Below are 15,461 nucleotides of genomic sequence, written 5' to 3' on the forward strand. Positions count from 1 at the left end.
TGCCCTCCCTCCCGGGTGAGATCTACTGCTTCACTTACACATTTTGGCTGCTGTACTCATTCTGAATGTTTCAATACGGAGTTTCGGGAGAACATCATCACATACAATTAAAAATATTTTTACAGCAATGTCACAGCTCTTTTTATTGTGTATGGAGTGGCTCTTAAAAGAGCCTTTGTTTTGGTTAAATACTTTCTGAAAGCCACGCTGTCTTAAGGCGATTTATGCGCGCTCACCGCGGATGCGGCGGGCCAGCTGGATGTCCTTGGGCATGATGGTGACGCGCTTGGCGTGGATGGCGCAGAGGTTGGTGTCCTCGAAGAGCCCCACCAGGTAGGCCTCGCTCGCCTCCTGCAGCGCCATCACGGCCGAGCTCTGGAAGCGCAGGTCGGTCTTGAAGTCCTGCGCGATCTCGCGCACCAGGCGCTGGAAGGGCAGCTTGCGGATCAGCAGCTCCGTCGACTTCTGGTAGCGCCGGATCTCGCGCAGCGCCACCGTGCCGGGCCGGTACCGGTGCGGCTTCTTCACGCCGCCCGTGGCCGGCGCGCTCTTGCGGGCCGCCTTGGTGGCCAGCTGCTTGCGGGGCGCCTTCCCGCCCGTCGACTTACGCGCCGTCTGCTTCGTGCGCGCCATCGCTCAAAGGCAACAAACAATGTTAGAGCTAAGCAGAAGCACTGATGTTGTGGCTGCAGTCGAGGAGTATATATAGCACTAGTGCCCTCTCTGATAGGCGGATGGGTACATGCTGACTCTCATTGGTGGATTCAAAATTTGAAAATACCGCCACTGGTGGGTACCGCCTATCCTTTTGCGTCTTTGTTCTGTCTGTAGAATGTGTGCCGCCTGAAAAAGCCATTCTTTGTAATTTTATATTTTTTTAATTTCCGGAAACCATTATTATTAATTAGTAATAGTAGTATATAACATTACATTATTTAATAAATTATTAATATTTAAACATTTTATTGTGTCAGTTAATAATTACTACATTTTTAAAATGTTTCCTTTCACTGTGGAGTTTTGTTTGTGTAGATATTTCTGTACATTTAAGAAAGATTAAATTTCTGTGGAAGATTTAGGAAGTTTTATTTACGTCGAAATATTATAGAAACCTACAGAATATAAAAAGAGAGCCAAGGGAAAACCAGACACCAGATGAAAAATAAATACATAGGACAGAGTAATGAAAACCAGGATAGTAGGAAACACGAGTTAAATCAAAGTATGGAAAAGATCCACCTCTTTCCGTGCCCCTTAATACTACATGACCACATCAATTGTAATAATGAAATGGGGACGATACAATGAGTACAGCAGCCAAAATGTGTAAGTGAAGCAGTAGATCTCACCCGGGAGGGAGGGCAGAGGCCATGTTTGACTGCATTGTCCCTGTGTGCGTTGCGGGGGGGGGGGGGGGGGGGGAGGGGAGGGGAGGGGGGGTCGGCGGCGGACTGAAGGGAGCGAGCGAGCTGTGGTGGTTTTCCGAGGCAAGAACGCGTGCCGACTTCTGGAATGTCGGAAAACTTCAGTGTGAGCCGGTGTTGGAAAGGGGCGAAATCTTCCCGCGGGGAAAAAGCCCAGCGTGAAACAACGCGGGGAGGTGCACCGCCTCTCCCCGCTCCGGGTAACGCCACCCCTCCCTTACTCCCGCTCGCTGCCACAGGCACACACCGTCTCTCTGCCTCCTCAACTCCGTCGCCCCAGCCCGCACCTTGCCGACCCGGCTGCTCTAAAAGCATTTACTAGAAGGGAAAATAGAAGCAAACGCGGGGCGGGGCGGCCCCCGCGGGCCCGGCGGCTGCGGCGGCGGGAGCGACCGTTCCGCCCGGGCGGAGCCGGCTGCTGAAGCCCGCCCCTCCCGCCTCGTGACTGGCCGTCTCGAGGGCGCGGGCGGGGGCCTTTCCGAGCTGCGCCCCTCGCTATTGGTCAGGGCGAGATTCTCTCCGCCATTGGGTGCGCGTTCCCGAGTAGGCGCCTGGGCCTATCAGGAGCCGCCGGCGGCGCAAAGGGAAGGGATATAAGGGCGGTCCTCAGGGCGCGGGTAACGCACCTGCTTTCTTCCTGTAGCAGCGGCAGCTTTTTACCGAGTGAGCGATCGAGGATGTCCGGCCGCGGGAAGCAGGGCGGGAAGGCGCGAGCCAAGGCCAAGTCGCGCTCGTCGCGGGCCGGGCTGCAGTTCCCCGTGGGCCGCGTGCACCGGCTGCTGCGCAAGGGCAACTACGCGGAGCGAGTAGGCGCCGGCGCCCCGGTGTACCTGGCGGCCGTGCTGGAGTACCTGACGGCCGAGATCCTGGAGCTGGCGGGCAACGCGGCCCGCGACAACAAGAAGACGCGCATCATCCCGCGCCACCTGCAGCTGGCCATCCGCAACGACGAGGAGCTCAACAAGCTGCTGGGCAAGGTGACGATCGCGCAGGGCGGGGTGCTGCCCAACATCCAGGCCGTGCTGCTGCCCAAGAAGACCGAGAGCCACAAAGCCAAGAGCAAGTAAACCGGGCCCGGAGAAGCGTCCCGAGCACAGAAGCGAAACCCAAAGGCTCTTTTCAGAGCCACCCACAGTGTCGAGAAAGAGCTTGAGGCGCTGCTGAGCGGGCGGCAGGGGAAGGGGTGTGCGCGCGCCTCCCACGGGAGGGGTTGGCTCGTTGGGGGGGAGCGGGGGGAGGGCCGCTCCTCTCGGTAGCTGCCCCGGCGCAGCTCATGCCGAAGAGCTCAGGCGCGGCCGGGAAGCTGCGTTTTTTCCCTCGTGGGCCCGCACCTTCGGCCAGTGCGGAACTGTGCTTTGTGCCGCTCTCCCGGGCGGACAGTGGGCGGGGCGGGGCCTGTGCTGGGGCGAGCGGAGCGCGGGCTCTGCCGAGCGCGGAATCGCGCGGAGCCCATCTCCGCCCGCGCGGGCTTTTCGAAAGCGCGGGGGCGCTTCACCCGGTCGCCGCCGGAGACGGGGCTCGGCTACCGCGGCCGCCCGTCCCCGCGAGAGCGAGCGGGCCCCTTCCACACCCCGCCGGATAAACCGAAGCCGGTGCGGTCACTGCGGTTCCCCCCTCTCGGGGCATGAGCGGGCAGGAGGAAAGTGAAACACCCGCCGCCCTTCTGTGGAGACCTTGGCGAGACAAAGCTGGAGTTTGCCTTTTTCCCTTTCGTTTTGTCGGGACGCGGGGACCGTTCCCTTGCGCCGTGTTTTGTCCAAGCAGAGCCACTCAGGGAGGGGCGCTAGGATCGCTCCTCGGGCCCCGGCAGTTTCCAGGACTTGGTGGCATCGGCCGATGATGCCTCGGGACGAGTCACAACCGGCACACTGCTCGCTTCCCAGGGCGCAGCGCCCCAGCAAGCTCTTCCGAAAGCGGCTGCCAGGAAGGAAGGAGGCGGCCGAGGAGCTGGGGAAGGGGAGCGATGCAGGCACAGGGCGCTAGGGAGGAAGCCAGAGCCGAACTGCAAGGCTGGCCCGTCCAGCTGCAGCTCGCTAACAAAAACGGGGCGGGGGACGGGGACGGACGGACGGGAAACGGGGATGGGGGAAACCCGAAAAGCGCAGGAATACAGCAAACCCCAAAGATATTATGAAGAACGCGACGCAGCTCTTTCCAAAGACAAAGTGGGTGGCTCTTAAAAGAGCCTTTGGGTTGTCGAGGTGGTCCGGGAAAGAAACGTTTTGCTTTAGCCGCCGAAGCCGTAGAGGGTGCGTCCCTGGCGCTTGAGCGCGTACACCACGTCCATGGCCGTAACCGTCTTCCTCTTGGCGTGCTCCGTGTAGGTGACGGCGTCGCGGATCACGTTCTCCAGGAACACCTTCAGCACGCCGCGCGTCTCCTCGTAGATCAACCCCGAGATGCGCTTCACGCCGCCGCGCCGAGCCAGGCGCCGGATGGCCGGCTTGGTGATGCCCTGGATGTTGTCGCGCAGCACCTTGCGGTGCCGCTTAGCGCCGCCCTTTCCGAGCCCCTTCCCGCCCTTGCCTCTGCCAGACATGCTGCCGCCTCTGCCTGCTCCGAACTGTGAGCTGCAGCTGCCGGCGCCGCCGCGTTTATGGCGACGGGTCCGACCTGATTGGGACCAGGGGCGGGCACGGCTGGCGGGGGCGGGGCCCGCTCCCCCGCCCCCTCCGCCGCCGCGGCGCGCCGGGGCCTTCGCCCTGCGCGGCTCTCGGGCACCGCCCCGGGGCCCCGGCCGGCTTCGCCGCGACAGTCCCCGCCTCCGCCTCTGCCTCCGCCTCTGCCCCGCTCGCTGTCCCCCAGCCCCGGGCCCCTGAAGCGCCGCTTCCCGGCATCTTCCTCTCCTCCTCTGTGGGTCGAGCGCGCCCATGCGCACGGAGCCGGCGGCCTCGCGGCCTCCCGCGGACCGTTGTGCAGGTCATGCTGACCACGTCTCAACCCGCGGGAGGTCAGCATCGCAGGACTCACTCCGTGGCCCTTTATTTGCTGCCCTGTGTCTGCAATGTTGCTTTATATTCAGTCCCAGACACCCTGGGCACGTCCGAAAGGCTCTGTATTTCCGCTTAGATCACGGCTAGTAACTGCCTGAAAAATCAGACCTGCGTGTCAAATGCACAACAAAAATGGCTACGGCAGCTCTGTCAGTGTGTACCTCCATGTTTTCAAATGCCTGACCTTATTCTGAGTGGACAGGTACTCTTTCTCTCATCTAATACGCTTTCCCTTCGCCAGGGCACGTTGCCAGCGACAATATTTCTCTTTGTTATTTTGGTGCGACTTCATGACTCTGAAAAGCGGTCGCTGTGACTGTTAGATCCGTACCTCATTTTTTGCTGGCTGTCCTTGCAGTCCTCCTTTCTGTAGCTCCGGGCCCACTGGGGCTATGAGATTAGCATGTTTCCAACACAGAGAGTTCGCCTGTGCTCGGCGTGGCCAAATACACACAGCATTATCCGCGCAGAGACAGAGGAGATCCTTTCGAGACAAAGGGCTCGAGGAGATCTTTCTGAGCTCTCGCCAGCCTTTGTCTCGCTGACATTGGCATTTGCTTCTGCCTCAGTCCTGGTGACTGCAGGAGAGAGGGTCTGGGTCGTGGTGGGATCTAAAACCATAATGGTGAGGTAATTCTTTCCCAACTTCTTTCAGCTCTGCTATTTTTTATATATAGGAATGTCTCTGCCTGGCCCCAAAGACTCACGATATCTTTTTCTCTGTTCTTTCAAATGACTTGGCATTCCCTCTGCTTCAAGTATACTCTCATCACCTCTCTTCAGCTATAGGAAAAGGAGTTCCATCCGCTCTCTATGCCGGTTGCCGCTTTCTCGCACTTCACCTGTGCCACAGAATGTGAGTTTTCCCGCACCGTTTTGTAACTCTCCGATGCACGCTGGGAATGCTGAACTGTATATAAATGAGATTCTCCTCTAGGAAAGGAGTAGCTTCCGTGTGGTATATGTGTCCATCACCCGTTTGTCCCTCTACCATACCCACTGTACCTATTCCCCAACCTCTTATAACTTGTTCAAGCTAAAACCACATCCTAAAGCATGAAAAAGGAGACATGATATGCCCAGAGAAAGTGATCAATAAACATGCAGGAGAAAAATCCTTTCAAAGCGCTTCAATTCAAAGACATTGCCCCTGACTCTGTGAGCCCCTGGCCTACAAGGCACCATTTTGATGAGATAGCAGCTATTGCTCTTACACTCTTGCTTTACTGGCTTCTGTCACAGGTGGGATATTGGCCCAGATGCAAAGTTCCTGTGGATTACTCAGTTCTTCCAGTGTTGTCACTGTAAGTCTCTGCTCAAAAGGCGATTCAAAGAGCAGCACAATCCCAAGGCTGTCCTGCTCGTATTGCCCATCCGTTTCTCCCCGCTCTGGATCCACGCTGATATTCCTAACTGCAGAAATGAGTTCTGCTACGACAATCTGTATCCTCCTTCTGTCCTCTCTCAGACTTACGGCTTGTGTGTCCCCAGCACCAGCCCAATAGAGCTAGTGTCTCTTCAACACTACAGAGACTGTAACCAGGTGACCCAGCTACCCTAGGGAGAAGGTGGTGATCAAAAAAAAAAAACCAGAGCTGAGACTGTTTGCCACGTTAGGAGAATAAGCACACATTGTAAGATGAAAAAAAAATAAACAAAACCAAACCTAAACTCAAACAGTTTTCAAGTGTGAGAACCTTTTCTTCTCATTAGTGTCAAATGCAAAGAAACATTCCCGTCCTCATCTGGTGATGTAACTGACAGCAATAACCCTTGAAAGCCTTTCCATGTACTCAGGCACGTCAAGGCCTGTTTTCTTCTAAAGAATTAATAAAAGGAGCACAGATTGCACCCTTGACTCCACTCAGGGTTTGGTCCTTTTTTTTCTTAGTTTTTTCCTCCCCCTTCCCGCCTAGAAGATGTTTATACGAATGACCGTGCGTTGGGTCTGGACAGTTAATATCAGAATTACTCAAATGTTTACCTTCTTGATCAGCGGGCCCTTTTCTCAAGTGCTTTGGGTCATTCAGGTTATGAAGTTTCCTTTCTTGTAGGTGTCTCCTATTGTGGCTTGGCTAAACCCAAAACCCCACCCGGTTTCTCTCTGCTTACCACCTCTGTTTAGCCAGACACAGGCTGATCCCTTCTCCTAGCTGCTCGCTGCTGGCCTTGTGTGCTAACCTTGTTAACCACACGATTAAATGTAAGATGGTACAAACAACTAACCTCAAACAGCACACAGAAGTTAAACTTGCTATTCTACTCCTTATTTCAGACAAGAAACCGCCAAAACCTGATTGCATTTACCGTGTCCAAAACAGGAAAAAAAAAACAAACAAACAACCAAACAAAAAAAAATAAAAAACCTGTGTCAGGAAGACCAAGATTTAGACTTCGTTCCTTTATTATGGAAGCCAGTCCTGCTTTCTGGGACCAGATCACACAAGGCAGGTTGCAGGCAAAATAGGTGAAATCTATTCTTCTTGAAAGTGCCCACACTGTATACACATGCTCTCATGAGCCTGTGCAGGCAGATTCCTGACTTCTTAACTGTCAGACAGTAGGAGTGCTGAGTGGCTGGCCTCGTTTGCATAGTGTGGGGAAATCCGGGCACCCGCTGGCCCTTCCAGTACCCTGGCAGGCTGGATGACATCCTAACCAGGGACAGTGCCACTCTGCCACCAGCCCATGGACTGCACAGCTGCAAAGCATGTGCTGTAAAAAATCCTATTAGAGTTTCAATTGTTGTTGCTGTCTTTCACAGTGTTATCATGAATATTTTGACTATTACTGTATTGCTATACTTGCAGTACAACATATTTATCTTTTGCATATCAACATTTCTTCATAAATTACTGTATCGCTTACGAGTACAAATTATTTCGAAGAGTGAGTACAGATCTTGTTGATTGTTTTTATTTTGTTTTCCTTTGTGCATGGCACTAGTTGAATCTTAATCTCTATTTTTTTTGATGCTAGGTACTATATACAGAGTATGAACATGATACTATGTTATAAAATACCTGAAAGAGGTAGAGTTTACTTTAAACATGAATGTCAGAAACAACATGTCAGTTTATTTTCCTTTTTCCTTTTTCCCTTTTTTAGATATGGGTTTGCAGACTACATATGCCCTGGAGCTCTTTTAAATAACATTCTACATGAAAAGAAATATATATTGCCTGGAAGATAATGAACAATTGTTAACAGTTTATAAAGGAAAAGGCCAACTATAGCAAAATAGCTATTAAGTATCTGCGAAGTTCTGAAAGCACTTCTTACAGTTTTTCTCCATTCTGTTGCTTGTTCTTTTAGGTTATCTCCATTTAAATCGTTCTTACCATTTTTTTCCTAGATTCTTAGCTTTGTAAATCCTTAGCCTAGAGACAACAGTTTGTGGACTTGGGTTTCGGTCCTGGTTTTGTTTTTCAGAAAATCAGCAAAAATATTTTTTTTATATGCAGATTAAATTCTGATTTATATGCTACAAACACAAAGTTGATCCCTTTTGATAGAAAGTAAAAGAAAATAGGTCCTGTTACGTTCATATGTTACAAATTTTTCTTTCTTTCTTTTATTCTTTCTTTTTTATTATTAAAACTACAGCATTGATTTAATAGGCTTTGAAGCAGGCAGAGACATTCTTTTCAGTGTAGAATACCTAGAGATTGGTCTAAAGTAGCACTCAGTGCTTGGGTTGTTACACGGTAATAGGAATTAAGCTAAGGCTAATTGGTATCAGTGAAGCTGGGTATCAATGGTATCATTGTACTGCTGGTATCAATGTACTGATTTTGCCACGTGGAGAAAAAGAAAAAAAAAATCAAAGTGCATTAGATTTTTCACAAACATCCTTGACTTCCCTCACTACTATACAAAACTTTAACTGCTTCTGCCGTATCTGGAGTATCCAAAGGACAATAACAGCCCGTTACTTGTGGGCAAGAAGGCCCCATTCACATCTTAAACTTGGAATTCCGGAAGGAGCTTTAATATGATTTTTGGAAAAACTCTATAGGTCACCTCATTCTTCAGTCAGCTTTGGGAATCTGCAACCTGGACAATTTTTCTTTCTAGGCCATATTTATTATTAGATCTATACTGCTGGCTAACTGAAATTTTTCCTTCTTATCATTCTTATCCTTGTGCCACTGAACCAGCTCCAGTAACAACTGTTAGGTCTAATGCTGTATCAGAAACTGCTCTTACTCCACATGAGAGAAAAAGAAAAACTAAAAGCTCCAGTCCATTGAAGCTTCTGCATTCTGAGCAGCAGGGTTTCCATCCTTTCCAGACTGCTAGAGGACAGCAGGAAGACACAGATGTAGTTTTCATCCATATTTAAAGGGTGTTTCTGTAATTTAAAAAATGTTTCCATTTCCTGACAATGAGGCATTTTCTGTTGTACAAAAAAAAAATATGTTGAGATGTCTTTCAAAGCTGGAATACAGACTCTTCTGAACATTTTGTAGTGTTTATCTCACCTTGAGCTATGGCTATATCCAGAAATTTGTCAGAAGACTAAAATAAGATTACCCTCCAACCAAGCCAAGAGCTTGACCATTGTGGAAGCCATAATTCAGAGTGAAGAAATTTACTGCTGTTCATTTTTGCATGGTGGTAACGAAAATACTGCATCAACATTTATTATAGAACATTTTTCATTTTCTAGTAATTCAGGAAAATAGGTGTCAGAAGGTGTACAGGAAAAAAATGGGAGCCTCTGACTTAAGCAGAAGGAAACAGGGAATCACAATTTACTGAACATTAGGAAACCTTTGTTTGATGTCAACTTTGAAAGAGGGCATCAAAACACAAGGCAATAATCATTCGATACTATCAACCCTGTTCTTCCTTGGAATAGGAGCAAGGGTAGATGTCCAGTTTCAGTAAGCAGTCTGCACAATATTGAATTGAGCCGAAGCACATGAGGGATTTTGATGCAGAACCTGAACCCATCACATTCTTCTGTCAATGGTTCATCTTTTTTTCCTACTAACCTCTTAAAGAAATTCTGGGCAGAATCTCTCCATAGGCCTGTGCTAATTCAGAAAAGTGTTATTTCAGTATATTTCAGTATTTTTATTGATACTTGCTGATTCCAAAAATGAAGGAAAGGTGGATGGAATGGCAATACCCAAATACAGCTTCTGCCTGGAGAAGTAATGGAATGTCAAAGCCTAGGGAAGCCTTCCTGCTGTGCCTACGTAACTGTACCAGGTTCATGTGTTGGGCACATGCTCTCTGTTTTGGGTTATATTCTACACTGGCTGAAAAACTAGATTTTACTCTACAGTGTCTGAGAAACTAAAATCCACTTACTGGATTAGAATCCAGAAGGAAGCAAATGATCTCCAAGTTACATCAACAGTCAGATCTGCCCTTCCTGCAGTCATATCACTGAGACATTAATCCTCCCCCATTATAGGAAATAACGTCAGATATAATGGACATTAAAATTAGTTTCCAATACCTGTGTTTAATCAACACACAATGCCCAGTTCTGCAGCCTCACACGTTGCAGTTCCGTCATGCTCGTTATTACACCAGATTGCCCAGAACCCGTATTTACCTTCATTTTACAGACTGAAATGCATTCTCTGGGAGACGTCACAAATTTGTATTTCTTTCCACATTGCACTTCCAAGTAGAGAAAAAAAATCAGGTATGTTAAATTACTACAATAACTGCTGTCCTTGCTTTGATTGTAGCTCTTTAGCATTTTCAGTTAAACAGGAATAATTGCAACAGAATATGATGTTTCTCGAATGTCACATTGAGGTTCAAGTCAGCTTATTTGTATATTTTCACAGTCCTAGGCAGCGGGAGCTACATTGTCCTGTCATTTCATTGACCCTGTTACACTTTCTTTTAGCCCTGAATAGGTCTGCTCACCCATTTTTAGGAGCTGATGACAGCCTGGTATCTACTGTATGAAACACAATATTATTTCAGGCAGCCTGTTAACTGTTTCATATCAAAAAGGAAGAAGCATACCATTGAAAACGAAAGAAGGTGGTGATAATTCATCTATTGTTTGGAATATGGAGCTGCCACTGACCCGAGGAAGGAATCCTCCTGAAAAGGTGTAAAATCTTATCTTCTGAAAGGAGCAAAGCAGTGAATCGCCAGATGCTCTTATCAAAGCAAAAAACCTTAGAGCATCAACATTCATTCATTAGAGCTGAGAGATTAGTTTTGCATAATCAAGTGTCCTGATTACCGAACATACCCTCAAAGGACCGAATTTTAAACTCTTACTCACCACCCAGTTCAAATTTGATCACACGCCAGATTCTATTTCCCAATCACTTTTAACAAATCCTGATGCAAAGACAACTACTTTTTACACGTTTTAAGACAAAAAAAAAACCCTCAACGATATACAGCAATTGCAACTACTGTGACTCCTGAATTTAACAAAAGAAAGCGACTTCGTTCAGGTGACATTGAAAGTGCAATGACAGGAACATCAGCCTTCAGATGGGCACGTCGGTGCTTTGTTGCACTGAAATACCTAATCGGACGCAAAGTACCATCGGCTTCCAACCACGCTGCTAAAGCACGAACCTCTCCCCAAAAGGCATTAACTAAGACACCGTGGTCGCTGAAAGGACGCTGAGCAGGACTAAGTGATTTCGGAGGGAAGCGGCTCGGCCGAGGGAGCCAGCTCTGCATCCGCGTCTGGGACCACGGGGCGAAGCTGTGTTACTTCCTCGACTTTAATATCAATTTACCCTGAGACTAACGGTTCAAACCACGTTGTTTTTTACCCTACTCTGGAGAGGACCTTCTAAAGTACAAGATTTCGCTCCGGCTGTGCCCATTTAGCCGGTGGTATAATTTTAATTTAAAATACAAAACCAAAGTTTCTCTCTCCCGAGGTCTCTGCAGCTCCACGCCGCGGAGTTTCTGCGTTCGCTTTTCCCTCATTTCTCCTCCTTCCAACGGGAAACTCCGTTAGCTGGTAGGACAGACGCCCCCCTCCCCGCCCGGGAAGAAACGGGGTGCACCGGCAGTAAATTTCGGGAGGAAAAAGCCCTTTTTGGGCCAGGAAGAAACACAACGGGCGCGGCAGCGGGAGGGGGGGAAGGGGGCGGGCCGCACCAATCAGCGCGCGCGGTGCCGCTATAAAAGGAGGCGGCGGCGGCAGCGCCGCTATTGTTCGCGCAGACCCCGTGGTACGTGCCATGTCCGAGACCGCTCCCGTCGCTGCGCCCGATGTCGCCGCCGCCGCTCCGGCTCCGGCCAAGGCTACGGCCGCCAAGAAGCCGAAGAAGGCGGCGGGCGCCTCCAAAGCCCGCAAGCCCGCGGGCCCCAGCGTCACCGAGCTGATCACCAAGGCCGTGTCCGCCTCCAAGGAGCGCAAGGGGCTCTCTCTCGCCGCGCTCAAGAAGGCGCTGGCCGCCGGCGGCTACGACGTGGAAAAGAGTAATAGCCGCATCAAGCTGGGGCTCAAGAGCCTCGTCAGCAAGGGCACCCTGGTGCAGACCAAGGGCACCGGCGCTTCCGGCTCTTTTCGCCTTAATAAGAAACCCGGAGAAGTGAAGGAGAAAGCCCCTAAGAAGCGGGCAGCCGCAGCAAAGCCCAAGAAGCCGGCGGCCAAGAAGCCCGCCAGCGCCGCCAAGAAGCCCAAGAAGGCGGTGACGGCGAAGAAGAGCCCCAAGAAAGCCAAGAAGCCGGCGGCTGCTGCAACCAAGAAAGCGGCCAAGAGCCCCAAGAAGGCGACCAAGGCTGCCAAGCCCAAGAAGGCTGCGGCAGCAGCGAAGAGCCCAGCCAAGGCGAAGGCGGTGAAGCCCAAAGCAGCCAAGCCCAAGGCGGCCAAGCCCAAAGCGGCCAAGGCGAAGAAGGCGGCGCCCAAGAAGAAATAAATGCTTCTGAAAAAGTCCTGTCTGCTTTGCAGATAAACCCAACGGCTCTTTTAAGAGCCACCCAAAGTTTCCCAAAAAGAGCTGAAGCTTCTTTTGTGCCTGTCTCTAGTGCGTGTGCGCGAGCACACACAGTGTTTTAACTTCCCGTTCTTCGGCGCTGCTCTTAAGGTCCCTCCGGTAAGAGCACAAATTTCCTCCCTCTTGCTTTCCTTGGATGCCGGGCAGCACCGCAACAGTGTTCACCACGGTACAGCTTATTCCACCACATTCCCGCGGGGGTGGGTGCAAATTAGCCTCCCGTTAGCCGCAAGAAATCGGTGCGAGCTCAAAGTCCCCGTGGAAGCTGGGCAGCGCTCACGGCACCCGGGCTCTTGGGGAGGAGGGGAGCTGAGTGTGCTGCATCTCCTCGTAGTTTCTCTCCGATCGGGCGGGAGACGACGAGCTGCGCTCGGAAGGGCTCCTGCCCTCCCCCCGGAGCTCCACCGATTTCGAAAAGCCCGCGCTGCTCAGAGATTGGCCGCGACTCTCGGGCTTTTCTGGTGTACAGCAGTTTTCGGGTTAAACAGAGGCTCCAATCGTCCGCGCTTTTTTTTTTCCTTTGTTTTTTTTTCCCCCCACTTGGCGGAAGAGGCTCAAGAACTTCCTGGGTATGTGCTCGCCTCCTCTCCGGGCTTTTTCACTCCCAGTCGAGTTCTGTCTCCTGCAAACTTGTCCCTTCCCTGGAAATCGTAGGGCGTGCGGCGTACGAGAGGCACGGCTGTTTCGAGCTGCCTTTCGAGCAGTTCTTGGTGCTGCTCGCCGGTCCTCGACTTCGGTGCTGAACCTCTTGCGCCTTGGAGCTGCCGGGCTCGATTCTTAGCCGGGTGACGAGGGCTCATTTTGGCAACTGAGACGCTCGGAGGCAGCGCTGGGCGCGGTAGGAACGCGCCGGAGTAGGAGCCTCCCGGGCATCTCCCCCCCCCCCGCAGCCGCCTGGGAGCCAGCAGGCAGGAGAAGGCGGGGGCCGGGGGGGGGCGGGGAGGTGGCGGGCGCTGTTTCCTCGCTTTAGTCAGCGCTGGTACCGCCGCTTCCCCAGCGGGCAGGGGAGCGGGGAATGTCATGGAGTTACCTGCTCAGCTCTCAACAAAGATGGTTGATCTCAAGTCTGTAGCTGTTAACTTCGAATATCTGAAGGGATTATCCGGAAACGGGGTTTGTGCAATTTGGGGGAGAGATGGTGGGATGGGATTTCGCCGATATTCGTGCTTTCGCACTGTCCAATCTTATATCCTTGTATTAAAAGGGAAAGAAATACAAAACAGAGCCTCTATTTTTAAGTCCTGTTCCTGAAATGCAATTTTACTCTTCCTCTGCATTGCCTCTTAGAGTGCATCCACCTTCTGGTCCTTGCTCGGGTTTGTGACCTCTTCCTCTATATAAGACACAAACTTGCATAAACATTTTCTTCTGAAATAATCAGGCCATATCCCTTCACCTCGACAGCCCGAATTCCTGAGCTCACATGCCTGTGCCCCTGTTTGGGCCAGAGATGTGTCTACCAGACTCTCAGAGTTACCATAAGCAAAAGGTGTTGGGAGTCACACTCACTAATTCTCAAAGGGTTTCACCCAGCTGGGTGCGCTTTCACCCAACTGAGTGTCAACTGTGATTTTTCCAGCCTGCTACAACTAGTCAGAGGGGAGTAGATTTTAACTGTGAACGGTCAAACAGCAGGTATGCTGCTGCAGCAAATGTGATACTGATGCTTAGTTTATTTCTTTACAGCTGAGCCTAAAAACACAAAATCCGGTTACAGTAGCACAGTCAAAACTTTATCACACACATCCCTGCTAATTCAATTGACATTGATGGGACAGCCCTGGAATAAACATTTCGGCCTCTGGAATGAGTCGGGGTAATGACAGCAGTTGGCCTGTTGCAACTTACCCTCACTGCTCACTTGGAGGAGGCATCAGGGTGCTTATTTCCGTTTTCTGAGAGGTAGGAGGGAAGACTCATTATAACTGTTTTTTAAGAAAATTTAGTTGTAGCAGTTACCTCAGATATTGCAGTAATTGAAGCTTAGAAAATTAGTGCATCACCAAACACAAGTGATGGATAGCACTGGCCTATGTACAATAATACCAGTCTAAAATACCTTTACAAGCAAAGGGTATATAGCCGTGGCTTCACCTGAATAGATTTTATAATCCTTAGCTGGAGATAGCTGCCAAATAATGTGAAAGATTGTTCTGCGTTATAGAAAGGAAGTCTATATATATGCATGAACACCAAATGGACTAGCTATATCAGCCCCACTGGATATAGTGTCAAATACAGGGACAAAATTAACATCAAAACAAAAAATCCAGTTTAACTTGTAAAGCTGAGCTGGGCTGCATAGCAGAGAGACCTACCACAGATTTGTTTTCCTATCTGGAAAAGGGGAGTGCAGTGACAAAGAGCAAGAGTGGCCTGAGGAAAGTGAGGGACAAGGGTAATGTTGTTTTAATGCGAATCACACCACTGGCCTATCAGTCAGTAACCCTGATTCATCAATTCTCATCCTTCTTCCCCTCAGCCTGTGCACTGCCGGATTCCCATGCACCTCAGTTAGGAGAGTGGATGTGCACAACTCCAGACCAATTCTCCCTCAGAAGTAGTTTATGTTAAATTACTGAGTCACTGCCACAGTGTTCAATCACCATGTGTCTCTCAGGCCCCCATATCTTCAGCAGGGCACTCTCTGGCTATGTAAGCAGTTTTGTATTCTGGTTAGAAGTTGATATTGTAAGAAAAAAATCAGGAGATACTCTTCTGCTGTCATGGTTCAACTTCGTAATTAACCTGCTGAGCTGAGGTTCAAGTGTGTGGCTCACGATTGCAGTGGAGAGGGAACATGTCTCACTGTCGTATGACTTCCTTTTCAGACATCTGGATATTAATTTTTTATCTCAAAACTGTTATGATGCCTTATGAAAGTGGAAAAACAAGGAAAAGAGATGAACTCTGCTCAATATCTACCAAGATGTGCCATGGGCTAAGATGAAACTTTTCAGGGCAGCTTGAAAAGACTTAGACATATGCTCATAACGAAAAGTCAAACCTCAAAACAACTAAGAAGGCCTAAAATTGTTTTGTTTTGTCTCCTTGGAATGGTGATGATCTGTTCAATTCCTGGGCCTTGGGTACAT

General features: G+C 50.1%; 4 protein-coding genes across 4 annotated transcripts; 2 read left to right on the forward strand and 2 right to left on the reverse strand.

Annotated features, from left to right (window-relative positions):
• Positions 1 to 222: 222 nt before the first annotated feature.
• On the reverse strand, positions 223 to 633 carry LOC104342102 (histone H3). The gene has a single exon (XM_009952976.2). It carries the CDS (start codon positions 631 to 633, stop codon positions 223 to 225), a length of 411 nt encoding a protein of 136 aa, XP_009951278.2.
• A 1,468-nt stretch (positions 634 to 2,101) lies between these two features.
• On the forward strand, positions 2,102 to 2,491 carry LOC147416357 (histone H2A type 2-C). Its single transcript, XM_086470182.1, has one exon. The coding sequence runs from the start codon at positions 2,102 to 2,104 to the stop codon at positions 2,489 to 2,491; it is 390 nt and encodes a 129-aa protein (XP_086326308.1).
• A 1,160-nt stretch (positions 2,492 to 3,651) lies between these two features.
• On the reverse strand, positions 3,652 to 3,963 carry LOC147416358 (histone H4). Its single transcript, XM_086470190.1, has one exon. It carries the CDS (start codon positions 3,961 to 3,963, stop codon positions 3,652 to 3,654), a length of 312 nt encoding a protein of 103 aa, XP_086326316.1.
• A 7,644-nt stretch (positions 3,964 to 11,607) lies between these two features.
• On the forward strand, positions 11,608 to 12,288 carry LOC147416359 (histone H1.01-like). The gene has a single exon (XM_086470202.1). The coding sequence runs from the start codon at positions 11,608 to 11,610 to the stop codon at positions 12,286 to 12,288; it is 681 nt and encodes a 226-aa protein (XP_086326328.1).
• Positions 12,289 to 15,461: the final 3,173 nt, after the last annotated feature.

This window comes from Leptosomus discolor, chromosome 1 (assembly GCF_034619465.1).
Source record: "Leptosomus discolor isolate bLepDis1 chromosome 1, bLepDis1.hap2, whole genome shotgun sequence".
NCBI lineage: Eukaryota > Metazoa > Chordata > Aves > Leptosomiformes > Leptosomidae > Leptosomus > Leptosomus discolor.

Coding starts and splice junctions, on each gene's coding strand:
- LOC147416357 (XM_086470182.1), top strand. CDS start 2,102: ATGTCCGGCCGCGGGAAGCAGGGCGGGAAGGCGCGAGCCAAGGCCAAG.
- LOC104342102 (XM_009952976.2), bottom strand. CDS start 633: ATGGCGCGCACGAAGCAGACGGCGCGTAAGTCGACGGGCGGGAAGGCG.
- LOC147416359 (XM_086470202.1), top strand. CDS start 11,608: ATGTCCGAGACCGCTCCCGTCGCTGCGCCCGATGTCGCCGCCGCCGCT.
- LOC147416358 (XM_086470190.1), bottom strand. CDS start 3,963: ATGTCTGGCAGAGGCAAGGGCGGGAAGGGGCTCGGAAAGGGCGGCGCT.